Here is a 13,288-nt window from a genome sequence, read left to right on the forward strand (position 1 = left end):
TCTCACATTATACTTTCTTTATTATAATATTAAAGAGAAGAATGTTGGTTATCTGTGTTAATAACAGATGTTATTCTCAACACAAAATCCTTAATACTCGTCATTCAAACCAGTAACGAACGTGAAGCAACATTGCTCCACGACATCGCATTCTGAGGAAATGTACCCCAGCTATGATTACCAAAATACATATATTTTGTTTACCATGTTCAAAGTATTTCACATGGCTCTTCATACTAATGTATAGGTTCAAAGGCATGCAATTTTAATGCAGTTAGCCTGCGAGTAGGGTGGGTTACTCAGACAGGTCAAAAACGGACCAAAGGTTTTACTGCCTACAATAGACAAGTACTATAAAACCTGTATGAATCAGCATCAAAATAAATGTTCTCACCATCAAATCCTTTTTTAAGATATGAAATATTACTCTTATTGTTTAAGTCAGTGAAATAAATGAAAAAAATTAAACATAATAATCCCCCACCATTGACTCTTGTTTTCAGAACTGTCCAACCTATACATACACATGTATTGGTATTAAATGCATGCTATTAAATGTACATGATGCTAGGGTAGAAGGGGGAAAAATGTATGAGAGGGGAGAGCATTTCATGGCAGGCCTTGTTTTCCATTTGATGTAAATGCAATGCACCCCCTGCTAACTCTGACTAGGAAAGTTTTACATGCCTGAAACTTACTGTTACTCACAAGGTAAGACAAAAGAAACTAAATGTAAAGGAAACACTCCTTTGAAAAACATTTCCATCACGTGATTTCCTGTTCCCCTTTCAACATACTCAGTTGAACCAGAGAATGTCTAATATAAACGGGCTCTGGTTGAACTATTGTGTGCATTAGGCCCCTCAAGCACAAAGTCCAAATCCTCCACCTCTTTTGTAAAGAAGTCTATTTTTATCACCATACCAGAAGTGGATATTCTTCTCTCTCTAAACGTCTCATTGCTGCCCTCGTCCTAAGTATTTAAATAAATACACAAGGTAGGATCAGGACACAAAGTCTATGTAGCGGAACAGAATTGCTGACTAGCTAATCTTTTGGTGACATGGCAGTTACATTAACATTTATTCATTTAGCAGACGCTTTGATTGTCTCGCAGTGATGTCCCTGCCAAAGCTGATATCAAATTAGGTTCTGATATGAATAAGGGGCCTGTGTCCCAGTAGTTTTAAGTCTAACAACTCCTCTGGGCTGTGTTTCCCGAAAGCGTCATAAGCCTAAATTGATTGTAGAATGCATCGTACGACGAATCTTAGTTTTACAGGCCGTTCCCAAAGACACCGTAGTTAAAGTGTCTCTTGAAAATTCGTAGCTCTTGAAAGCGCATAGATTAGCCTACTCCGCTTTGTAAAGCTCTCTCTCCAAGAGTGAGCTTTACAAAAGTGCATAGGTCAATGATCATAAACAATGAGATAACCCCCAAAACATTGCGGGTAACCAAAACATGAGCACACATTGTGATAAACAAATAAGTGCCAATGGGAAGAAACACAAGAGCATGTAGTTAACCCTTGTGTTATCTTCGGGTCGTTCTGACCCATCAGTCATTGTGACCCACCGTCGTATTGCGACAACTTTACCGCATACAAAAACAAAGTGAAGCATTTTCTTTTAACCGCTGGGCTGTCTCAGACCCCCCACATTGCGAAGGTTAAACTAAAATTATTTTTATTTGTTTTTGTATTGGGTAAAATTGGGTAAACACAACGATGGTTCGTTATGAACCTTTGGGTCATGTGACCCGAAGGCAGCACGAGGGTTAAACAAATGAAACTCTCATCCTGTGAGAATGATTCAAAAATTGAGCTGTAAGAAGATCCTTCAGCCAGATTTGAACACAAGACCCCTCACACAGTAGCCCACATCCTTAACCACTGAGCTATCAGGGATCATAAAAATCTCCACTCAACATAAAATTTGACATTGAACTATCTAGTTGTAACAACCCACAGTTAGGGTGTCAGAAAACCAGAAGAAAGCAGGGCTCCCTGTTAACTCACTGGGTTAGTGTGCATGCTCTTTCAGACATGCTGGTGCAGTACCGCAACAGCCTGGATTCAAATCCAAATTTTAAATAGTTTATTTTAACTTAAAAGTTACATTGTGGTCATGTGAGATGTGGGACTTCACCTTCACAGTTTCATAAATATCGTCTCTACTCTCCGCCAAACGCTTGGCGTAAAGTAATATTTGCGATTACAGGTAAGAACGATATATAAATGTATCCACCCCCTCGACCTGTTATCTTTACCTCTTTACTGTAATACAAACCCTGGACTCTAGAGCTCTGGCTACGACTCAATACTTGTTTGCAACTTTGTAATAACTTTCTGCGGACAGCGTTTCTGGAAATGAACAAGGGTAAACCTTTTTTAGACCTGACTAAATGAAATTCAAGACCTTGGATGAAAATCTGGCCTTTAAGATGTTTTAAGGTCAGAATCTTTGACTTTAAGACCCCACAGGAACCTTTATTTTAGGAATAAGAATTAAATAATCATTTTAATCAATTCAATACTTTATTGTTTTGAATGACAAATATATTATTGCTTTGTTTACAGGGTGTACTCTTTCAACTAAGAAAAAACATCTTCAAAAATAAATATTAGCTCATACACATTCAACAAATTGTTCAGCAGGTTCTAGATTCAACTGATATGCATCTTACATTAACTGTAATAATACTTCAGCTTTTGTGCTGATTAAATTATCAAGAGTGATTATACAATTTTTGTTCAGACTGTTCTAAACAAAGTCTAGGACACCAACCAAGAAACAAACCGATCACACAAAACCATTCCCGGCATGATTGACTTTCAATTAAACTTATCAGTTTAATGTATATGCAAGAAATTCTAGTCAAAAACAACTACAGATCAGACAATATTAACAGTGTTCTTAAGTGAGTAGTTGCCCTCGGTTGTCTTAACACAAGAAAACAGCATATTTGTTTCTTTGTCAAACCACAACATAATAACTTTATAATTCGGTTGGAATTGGTCTTAGAGGTGTTACAGGACCTTGTTATCCGAGGAAAAGATATTAGGTCTGGTAGGATTACTGGAAAAGGTGCAGGAATTCTCCTTGTTGTTTCGTCTCATCAGGTACACAGCAGGAGGACAAGTCCCTCAGAGGCATGGTGGTGTAGGATGGTACACAACGCCAGGACTCAGTCGTGGTCCAAGTCCAGCTGAAGGAGTGTGTCCTGGGTGGGAATAGAACAAGATCCTGCTCACCAGTTAAGCCTTTTACCGGAGGGCTGCTGTGACGAGGTCACGAGATGTAGCTGATCTGACATTCAACAGAAGTACCCCCTTACGAGTCAAATCTTAGAAAGATTAAGTCAAATACACGGAATGACAACATATCGACTACAGCCCACTGTAAAGGCGAATCAAATCATAAGTGAAACGACCGGCTGACTATCATAGATACGGAGGAGCCTACATTGTGAGAACACATTCGGTACCTTGATAGGACATGTTTGAGGGCATCTGGCTGGCATGTGGATGAGGGGGTCCTGGGACTCCTTCAGAGAGAAGTCTTGAAGGATGAGGGTTCTGGAGGGGCTAAACTCCTCTCTCCACCACCACAGGATCAGTCCCACCAGTAGCACACTCAGCAGGACTGGGTGGAAGGCAACGTCACAAATTCAATCCAATGGAATTTTCACATCTTAAATCTCTCCATCGTTTAGCTTGCGTCAACTTGTCTCAGCATTCCTAGATGGCAGACAATATTCTTTTTTTTTTTTTCTCTTCCAGACTTTCAATTAAAAATCAGACCCACCAATAACCGCAAGGAGTCCGGCAAAGGTGTGATCTGACAGAGCCGGATTTGGAACTGGATGAGAAACAACAGATTCTGAAACGGGAGCAGGGGAATAAAAGTTGATGAATTACATGTTAATTCAGGTGTTTCCTTGTCGAGGTGTCTTAACTTGATGAATAATTCTGTTTAACCACTCTAAATTAAATGGCGAAAATGAGGACGTCATTCTCTTGAACAGCATTGCCTACATGTTTTAATGACCACAGGTAAATACATTTACATCAAATATTTAAACAAAGGACATTTTGTGCGAGTCTTCGAGACAAATGGCAGTTATAAACCCCCACCTTTGGATTGTAGAACTGGATGTACAAGTACTAATCCTCCTGGAGATTTTATACTGTGAAGAAGGACGTGAAAGCGACTGCCATTGTGTTTTTCAGCTGAACAGATGGACTTTGTCGTTGCTTCACTCCAATAAACACGTCCCTGTCATACAGGAATGCAATGACAATCAGTTCATTTAATTAGTAGGAATGAAAGTAGGTTAAGGTTACTTTGTCGTACAAGGCTTTTAATGGACTAATACTCTTATGGAGGAATCGTCTACCGTTCCGGTCAATTTTACCTCAAACACCGCTAAGCCAAAGGGCTTGTCTAGGTATCCATTCGATTCAACCACTGTTTTCCGATGACGCCCTTCAAAGTCAATTCTGGAAATGGTGCGCATCCCAGCATCAGCCCAGAACAGAAGCAGCCGTGGCCCATCTGTGAGGCATAGAAAGCCGTTTCTTACACACACACATATATACACACAGTACTGTGCAAAAGTCTTAGGCACAATAAAAATAAAAAAGGTTAAGGAAAAATGCTTTAAGGAATGATGAAATTTAACTAAAAGTTTAGCAAAATTGCACTTTTATACTGCTGCACAAATTTTTTTATTACATATATTTCTTTGATTAAACTTTGCATTCAAATCTGATACACTTAAACGCCGCCCTCGAAAAAATGCAGCAACATTAAATTTAGATTTACTATAATTCAATTATTATTATTTTTTTTACTACAAATAGGTACGGTACAAAACTTTCTGCATCACTATTAGTATCCTCATCTGCCTCCTCACCGACGAGACACCAGAGATGTCGCCTACTAATTAATCAACTGCTTCGCGCAATTCCTGTGTTGTTCTGAATTACGAATTAAATAATAATAATAAAAGCTGCCCTTGTGTACACACCGCCCTCATCGAAACATGTGTGTGTATATATATATATATATATATATAATAAGTGTGTGTGTGTGGTAGGGAGGAGGGGCTCTCAATGAGGCGCCTAATACAATATTGCTTAACCCTTGTGCTGCCTTCAGGTCACATGATCCAAAGGTTCATAACTAACCATCGTTGTGTTTACCCAATTTTACCCAATACAAAAACAAATACAAATAATTTTCTTTTAACCTTTGCAATGTGGGGGGTCTGAGACAGCCCAACGGTTAAAAGAAAATGCTTCACTTTGTTTTTGTATGCGGTAAAGTTGTCGCAATACGACGGTGGGTCACAATGACTGATGGGTCAGAATGACCCGAAGATAAAACAAGGGTTAATCTGTTTTTCCATTGATAAGATGAGTTAATTGATACGTTTTCCATAAAAGCTGAAAAAGATTCTCCTTGCTTGCCGTGGATGCCTCCATCTCCCTTAGACCTACATATAAACTGCTGTAGTTTAACTTTTGAATGTAGTCCAACGAACCCAGTGAAATGGCAACTGGGTTCCAGATGACTGAGGTCACCAGCACTGTCCTGTTGTGTCCGTCCAAGCTTGCTCGCTCAATCCTGGGGGAGGTTCCACTGTCAGCCCAGAAGACAAGACTGGGGAGAGGACAGTTGTACTTAGAGGACGTTATTTCTGCTGTCATGTAATATAAACACGTATACGTCATACAAGATATTATCACAACAAATACTTAAGTGTACTGTAATCGTCACGGATCATTGGAGCACCTGATTTATTTACCCTAGTAACGGCTCCACAGCCACCCCGGTTGGCCTGTCCAACCCTCCAATCAGAAGCCGTTGTGAAGAGCCGTCCAATGCAGCAACATTCACTGAGTGACTGTTTGCATTGGTCAGATAGAGTAGCTCACGGACCCAGTCCACAGCCAATCCCAGCACAGCGCCGTGGCCTTGTAACAACAGAACAGGCTTCTTAGAGATTCCATCCATAGGTATCCTGTAGAACAAACAGACATGAGTCACATGCACACACTGAATTCCATTTCAAACAGTCCATTTAATGAATAAGCTTTACCCAAACACAGAAGGTCACGCATCAACGGTTCCTTAGTTCCAGACAATGGCCGGGTTTCCCAGATTTGTTAAGAAGCTCTTAACGCTAAGAGCTTCTTAAGAGCGTTCTAAGAACGCTCTAGAACGCTCTTAGAACGCTCCTAAGAAGCTCTTAGCGTTAAGAGCTTCTTAACGAATCTGGGAAACCCGGCCAATACCTGTAGGGCGCTGTACCTGTAGACAGAGCCTTTTCCCAGTCCCGCCCAGTAGAGTGTGTGGTTTTCTGCGAGGACGGCCATAGCTCCAGGCCCCAGCAAGCCTGAGGATATCTCCCTGTACTCCGATCCAGCAGTGCTGACCAGATGAAGCCCCTCAGAACTGCTAAACACAAGCTGGGCAACACCTCCTGCCACCACGCACCAATCAGAATCCACAAGTCAGGGAATTCAATTCCCCCGTCTTGTTTTACTGTTAAAACTTGAACATGTACACATGACCTGTACACACACATCCCCAACCACATCAGTAGAAGGAATGTTTAAAGGCATTCATGAGGCACATTGTTTGCAGTTAAAAGAACCATTAACTCAGGTCACAATAGAGGTATCAGTTTTGTTTTCCAAAGTGTCAAGGGTTAACAAACTTGCTGCTGGCATTGGGTCACACCATTCAAAGCAGGAAGAAAATGTGATAAAAAATATCTAGTTATCACATTCCTATCAGTGAGGGGGAAAAAATGCCAATGCTTTGGAACTGGAACACACCTTTTGCCATGCACTCTCCTGTTCCTGGACGTATCATGTAACCCTCATGGCAATCACAGATGAAGGTTCCATTATTACGAACACACAGTTGGTCGCACACGTCCATATCCAGGCACATATCAATTTCTGAAAAAAAAAGGAGACATTTTTCATTCTAAATCTGCCTACATCCAGTCTCTCCTCCAGCCTTACACCCCCACCCGCCACCTACGGTCTTCTTCTGACAACCGTCTGGTGGTCCCACCTCTCAAGAGCGCCCACTCCCAACCCAAGCTCTTCTCCTGTCTGGCCCCCCAATGGTGGAATCACCTCCCCACCTCCATCAGAGACACTGTCTCCCCACCTTCAAGAAAAGGCTAAAGACGCACTTGTTCCGGGAGTACAACGGTACTTAAGAAAGATTTGTTGGATCCGATGTTAGTTTATTTCCTCCAGGAACACAATGACACTTACTGAGGGACTGGTTGAACTTGTTGGTTAGTTGTAACTGAGTTAACTACTTGTACATTACAGTACTTGTAAATTATATTATTGTTGCTTGCTTTCCTACAGGTACACTCTTGCACTTTTGAGGTTCATGTTGTTTAATTTGTAACTTGTTTAATTACTTGCTCTTATGTTTCTTCCCATTGGCACTTGGTTGCTTATCACAATGTATGCTCATGTTTTGGCTTCCCGCAATGTTTTTTGGGGCTATCTCGTTGTTTATGATCATGGACCTATGCTCCTTTGTAAAGCTCTCTCTTGGAAGTCGCTTAGGATAAAAGCATCTGCTAAACGAATACATGTAATGTAAATCATTTCAATAAACAGAAAAGAAAATCTATATTGCAGGTCACATTCTAGGGCCAACATTCTCACTCCTAGCACTCACCCTCACAGTGGGTGTCTCTCACCAGCCTCATACCGCTGGGACAGTCACAGAGGAAGCCCATAGGCATGTCCACACACAGGTGAGAGCAGCCGCCGTTGTTCACACGGCACTCATTCTGATCTGTGAGGGGACAAATGGTAATGTTAAAGGCAGTGCAGAGTAAAAAGTAGGTAGGACGGCCTACTTTGGGTAATGATACAGCTAAGAAGTCCCTGTGGGATGCAGTTCTTAGGGGTTATGGCAACAGGTAGTCTATTCAAATGCATCAACAGAGTCTCCTTCAGTCAATATTGAGTATGTTAAGCTGTTAAAAAGGTTATGCATTCACTTAAATAAACACATTAAACAGGTTAGGTGAAGCATTTATTTGAGTATGGTCCACAGCAAGATTGTCTTTTTCAAACTAAGGCCAACACTGTCTATGTGTAAATGGTAATTACATTTAGTCATTTAGCAGACGGTCTTGTCCAGAGCGACTTACAGTAAGTACAGGGACATTCCCACGGTGAAGTGCAAGGCACAACATCACAACTCAATCTTCTTATTAATAGCCCGATTCCCTGACCGCTCAGCCATCTGAATCTAGTGTATTGTGGTGCAATGCGTATGTGGTAGCTAGGTTGTAAAATGACATTTACATATACAAGTTACCCATACATATACAAGTTAGTCTTTTTTCCCCCTCTTTCAAACATCTCAATCAAATTGAGATACACCTCAGAATTGACTTGCGGTTACAGTCAAATGTAGTTTAAGAAACTTGTCAATCTACAAAGGGACACTGTCGCCCTCTTCTGGTGATTAGAATGAAGTGCGGCAAAGCTTCAAATCTCGCAGTTGTCGTCTCACCGCAGTTGTCCTCATCACTCCCATCGCCGCAGTCGGGGGAGTGATCACACCTCCAGGAGTGAGGCACGCATTGACCGTCGCCACAATGGAACTCCGAGTCAGCACACGAAGGAGGGGCCGGGAGCACGGCCGACGGACACTCGTCCCCGCCTTCGTCCTGCCCGTCGGGACAGTCGGCCTGTCCGTCACAGAGCCTGGCTCTGGGCACATAGATGTCCATCCGCCCGCACTGAAAGAAGTCCCCGGTGCAGTTCCGACAGGAGGCCTCGTCACTGCCATCGGCGCAGTTGTCCGCCCCGTCGCAGAGGAAGCTGCGGGAGACACATCCTGTGCCGTCACGGCAGGGAAACTCGTCTCTCTTACACTTCAGCACACCTGAGGGAGGTAAACGACAACAGCGAGAACGGCTGTTAACACCCTGTCCATGCATACAACAAAAGAAAAAGAAGATTACTGTAGGATTACTGTTGTCAGGACTGTAATTATTACACCTAGCAAATCTGGTTTCAGAATTCCTGGACCCGCTTAGACTTGATGGTCGGTGTGGATAGTTTCTTGTTAACTTCATCTTATCGTGACCCTTAGGGTGTACAGTAATCTCACTGGAATTTTTACTGCAGAAATAAAGCTTTGTTTCTGTTCACTGGAGAGCTCAAGATCTGCAAGAGGCTTAGGATTCAGTTCAAAACTGCATACTAATGAACACAAGCACACTAAAAACATCCATACACATTACCCCTTTCAACAGTGCTTTGTTCATTGAAAACTAAAGGTTTTGCAGTTCGTACAGCGGCTTACCGCAGTTATCCTTTAACTCATCGGAGCCGTCAGTACAGACAGGTGTCATGCCAAGGCACTTTTCCCCGCCAAGATTTGTATCCCATGGCCGTGGGAGCACGGGGTTAAACTGCTGCACTTCGAATTCACCTCTTAAAATGGAACAAATAGTGACGTGGAAGACTCGACAGGGTTTTGCATAGTAACAAGGGACTCATTTATCTACAGAAATACATTTATTTGTCTGTTACATAAAGGCGACGTGCAGAGGCGTTGTTAGACATAAAACTCGACTGGGGCACCGGCCTCTAATTCATATCCCTTTTTTTCTTTCAAGCTTGCTGTGCACAATGCACTTATAGGCTATAGAAACTCCCCTTGCTTAACCCACTATACAACAGTTCAGGGACGCAAGTTTGAAATCAGCTTTGGCAAGGACATCAATAGCTAATGCAAGCGCGCACATTTTTGATAATACTTTTTTTTTTAGCTTCATGTAATATTGTTTTTATGTTTTAGTCTAAATAAGATGAACGCAGTGGCTATTTGGCAAGGTCAGAAGAGCGCGCTGACATGGAATTCTGCATGCATATAGGTTTGTGTTTTCAGTTAAACACTTTTACAAGCATTGATTGGGATACTGTGTTAATGTTTTCCGGGATTATCAATCTAAATTAATGCACTGACTAATGAAGTAAATTGTTAAAACTCAAACTTTAGATTTTACTGGGAAACAGCAGATTTACACTGGGGCACGTGCCCCAGTAAAAAGGGTCTAACGACGCCCCTGGCGATGTGTGAATTGTTTAAAGCGTTGTTTGGTATTGTGGATTAATCAACAGTGTTTTCCAAAGTTCCATATTGCCTAATATTCCATATTACCTTAGCTACATAGGTCGACTGATAGGCCTGTCTATGTGACTCGACATAACATGCAGGTTTATGAACAATATTTTTTCCTTTCTCTAGTTGATAGATATTCTGTCATCCTTAATCAATTATAAGTAGGTGCATGCCGTTAGATGAAACGGACCGTGGCTCATTTGAAAGTCACGCCATGAAACTTTAGACTTTGACTACTCTCTACTGGTTGGGGATCAGGTTGAATTGGACTAGTAGAGGGCAAGAATGGTGTGCAACCCAAAGACCTGCCCTGCAATTGCCTACTTACTGCAACCGAGTTCGTCAGCGTCATCCTCACAGTCTCTGTTCCCGTTGCAGACCCAGGGGCGTGGAATACACTTCCCATTAGTGCACCTGAACTGCGACTGATTGCAGTCAGGCTGACTGCCCGCTGATGTGTCTGCAAACCATAACAGAAGTTCGTTTTGAATCAAACGGATATTGGTCATATCGCGTAATGCAAAAGACCACTGCAAAAGAACATGCATTTTATTTCCAATTCGAGTTACAAGATGAATTGGTGGTCCCTTCAACAAAGCGTAGATGGTGCTCCTGGAACCATTTATAATTCCTACATTGCATGGGTTAGCACGTTAGCTATCTCGTTAACCATTCTGTCCATTCATGATATGCACAGAAAGAGACAATAAAAACAAAGCAATATGGCTTAAAACTCACCCAAACTTTGACAGCAGGTTACCAAGTGAATTATAAGAAATATGCCACCAAGGTGTCCCATGCTCGGTGTCGTGGAGTGGTCTGCGGCGCGTACAAATGACGTAATACCACAAGTCGATATGAAGTACCACCTCTTAAATTGATAAGGTTTGTTGCATTTACTTTTATCGGTTGAACTACGACACATGCATTTGAAATGAACTTACTTTACAGGAACTGATAAAAATGGGGTTGTCGTTATTATAAATTTTTCAATAGCAATAGGGGAAACACCCGAGCGAGTTGGCCTAGTCTATGACCTCATGATAGTACTCATTTGTCAGCGAAATGACCTTGACCCCTTTTTAGTGTTGTATGTTTGTACAATTCTTCCACGTCATTCCAGAAATAGACACAAAAACAACGTGAATTTATAAATAAAAATGAGAGAAATTATGCATTTGTGCATAACATAACAGTATGCACTTACAGTAATGTTCCCCACCCTTAATTGATTAAAGTTGAGTGTAATTTTAATTTAATGTTGTTACATAATTGCAGTGACAAGAGTTAAACTGAGACTAAAGAGACACTCATATGAAATCACGCTATAAAAATATATTATTGATTCTATTGCCAATAACAAAATACACAATTTGAAAGGCTAAATGGCATTCTTACAGGGTGAAAAACATAGGCAATAGTAAATCTCATCACATATAATAATTTTATTAAGTTTTTTGTTTTAGTTTTTTTTACAATATTAATCCAAAGCCTGAATCAAATACAAGCAACACAGTGCTTTAAAGTCAGACCTACAAGTAGATAAGGAAGGAAGTGTAAGTTAAATGTATATGTTCAGAGGTATGGCTGGTCTGTAGAGAGAGTGAGTTCCTTTAAAACCGGACCAGGTGTGACAGCACGCTTTGCTGGCACATCAGGAGCTTGGCTGAAAGAGATTTAGATATCAGATTTAGATATATTGCCCCCAATTTGTATTTAAAAAACAGGATTACTCCCAATTTACATAACTAACAGCCATTTAATTATGTTCAAAATGCAGTATCCATAGCCATATAAAACATTGTTAGTTTGTTTTCTCTATCTGAGTCAGGTGGCTGAGCGGTTAGGGAATCGGGCTGGTAATCAGAAGGTTGCCGGGCTACTAATCAGAAGGTTGCCGGTTCTATTCTCAGCTGTGCAAAATGACGTTGTGTCCTTGGGAAAGGCACTTCACCCTACTTGCCTCAGGGGAAATGTCCCTGTACTTACTGTAAGTCGCTCTGGATAAGAGCGTCTGCTAAATGACTAAATGTAAATCTGACTCTGAACTGAAACATACCTTCCAGCAGCGAGGGCCTTCTGGGACGACATGATCACAGTGGCAGGAATTGATTCTCTCCGTCCATCTCTGAGATGATAGTAGTTACTGGCATACTTGTGGCTTGGGCCAACTGGCAGTTTAGGTGGTTCCTGAGTCCTACACAAAGAGAAATATACATCATTTTATATACTATTCACTCTACTTACCCCATATATTGAAACATGAAATAGTTGAACAGAAATTTGCCAGAGATGTTTTTTTCTTTTTCTGGTTGTTCGTTTTCCCCAGCAACACCTAATAAGTCAAAGTTTAGGTGATGCCGAGGGTGCCCTAATTGTTGCATCAAAGGCTGGTTGGATAATGCCAGTTTTCAGCAACATTTTGATGATGATTCTGTCCACTGCGATGTATAACCCAGTTCAGGAACATTACACTTCAGTACAAGTTTTAGCTCTCATCTTCAACTTACCTTTTTGCTATCTCTCCATAACGCAATTGAAGCTTTGCTTGCAGATTGTGCTGTAAAAAAATCAGTGTGAAATTAGTAACTTGATGGCTCTAGTACACTATAGCCTATAGTACAGTATAGGACATTTGTATTACAATAACATGATTATTCATCACATTGCTCGAAGCTAGTTTTTAACATTAGTCTAGCTACTAGCTAGTAGCATGTTCGTGTCCTTATAGTTTGAGTGGCAAGCACACGGGAACATCAAATTGGAGATTTGACACTAGCTCTATATCCATTACAAATAACTTGCATTATACTAATCCTGTCTAGCTAGCCAATTTCTTACCCCGGACAAGAGATTTCGAATCCTCTGGATTATTTTTGTTGCACTCGCCATCGCTGTGTTGTGAAGGACAGACGACTGCTGCTTCTTCTGGTACTCAACGGTGCTGATCGTGGCACCTCGACTGCCATCTACTGGTTTGGCGACAGTATGGTACGTGACCATGAGCAAGACAGAGCACTAGGAACACTAACTTGAATAGCATAAAATATTTGTTTAAAGTCACTATTCAAATTATTTACATCTTCTTCTAAACCAA

General features: G+C 41.2%; 2 protein-coding genes across 2 annotated transcripts; both read right to left on the reverse strand.

Moving 5' to 3' along the window:
* Positions 1-2,562: 2,562 nt before the first annotated feature.
* On the reverse strand, positions 2,563-11,055 carry LOC134010863 (low-density lipoprotein receptor-like). The gene is made up of 13 exons (XM_062450153.1): positions 10,930-11,055; positions 10,520-10,651; positions 8,572-8,946; positions 7,723-7,842; positions 6,849-6,974; positions 6,319-6,490; positions 5,813-6,028; positions 5,549-5,667; positions 4,418-4,557; positions 4,137-4,278; positions 3,808-3,882; positions 3,488-3,645; positions 2,563-3,223 (listed from the first exon to the last, which is right to left on the reverse strand). Exons 1-13 carry the CDS (start codon positions 10,988-10,990, stop codon positions 3,188-3,190), a joined length of 1,872 nt encoding a protein of 623 aa, XP_062306137.1. The 5' UTR covers positions 10,991-11,055; the 3' UTR covers positions 2,563-3,187.
* Positions 11,056-11,612: 557 nt separating this feature from the next.
* Positions 11,613-13,162, reverse strand: ndufa7 (NADH:ubiquinone oxidoreductase subunit A7). Its single transcript, XM_062450157.1, has 4 exons — positions 13,033-13,162; positions 12,702-12,751; positions 12,251-12,388; positions 11,613-11,857 (listed from the first exon to the last, which is right to left on the reverse strand). Exons 1-4 carry the CDS (start codon positions 13,081-13,083, stop codon positions 11,767-11,769), a joined length of 330 nt encoding a protein of 109 aa, XP_062306141.1. The 5' UTR covers positions 13,084-13,162; the 3' UTR covers positions 11,613-11,766.
* Between the last annotated feature and the right edge of the window lie 126 nt (positions 13,163-13,288).

The sequence above is a fragment of the Osmerus eperlanus genome, chromosome 24, assembly GCF_963692335.1.
Source record: "Osmerus eperlanus chromosome 24, fOsmEpe2.1, whole genome shotgun sequence".
Taxonomy (NCBI): domain Eukaryota; kingdom Metazoa; phylum Chordata; class Actinopteri; order Osmeriformes; family Osmeridae; genus Osmerus; species Osmerus eperlanus.

Bases quoted from the DNA above. Each gene is read 5' to 3' on its own strand.
- LOC134010863 (XM_062450153.1), bottom strand. From the start codon at position 10,990: ATGGGACACCTTGGTGGCATATTTCTTATAATTCACTTGGTAACCTGC. The intron at 6,975-7,722 runs GTGAGTGCTAGG...TTTTTTTTTCAG, and splicing joins GAGAGACACCCACTGTGAGG to AAATTGATATGTGCCTGGAT. The intron at 3,883-4,136 runs GTGGGGGTTTAT...CTCCCGTTTCAG, and splicing joins TCCAGTTCTACAATCCAAAG to AATCTGTTGTTTCTCATCCA.
- ndufa7 (XM_062450157.1), bottom strand. From the start codon at position 13,083: ATGGCGAGTGCAACAAAAATAATCCAGAGGATTCGAAATCTCTTGTCC. The intron at 12,752-13,032 runs GTAAGAAATTGG...ATTTTTTTACAG, and splicing joins TTCGAAATCTCTTGTCCGGG to CACAATCTGCAAGCAAAGCT. The intron at 11,858-12,250 runs GTATGTTTCAGT...AATCTCTTTCAG, and splicing joins AAGGCCCTCGCTGCTGGAAG to CCAAGCTCCTGATGTGCCAG.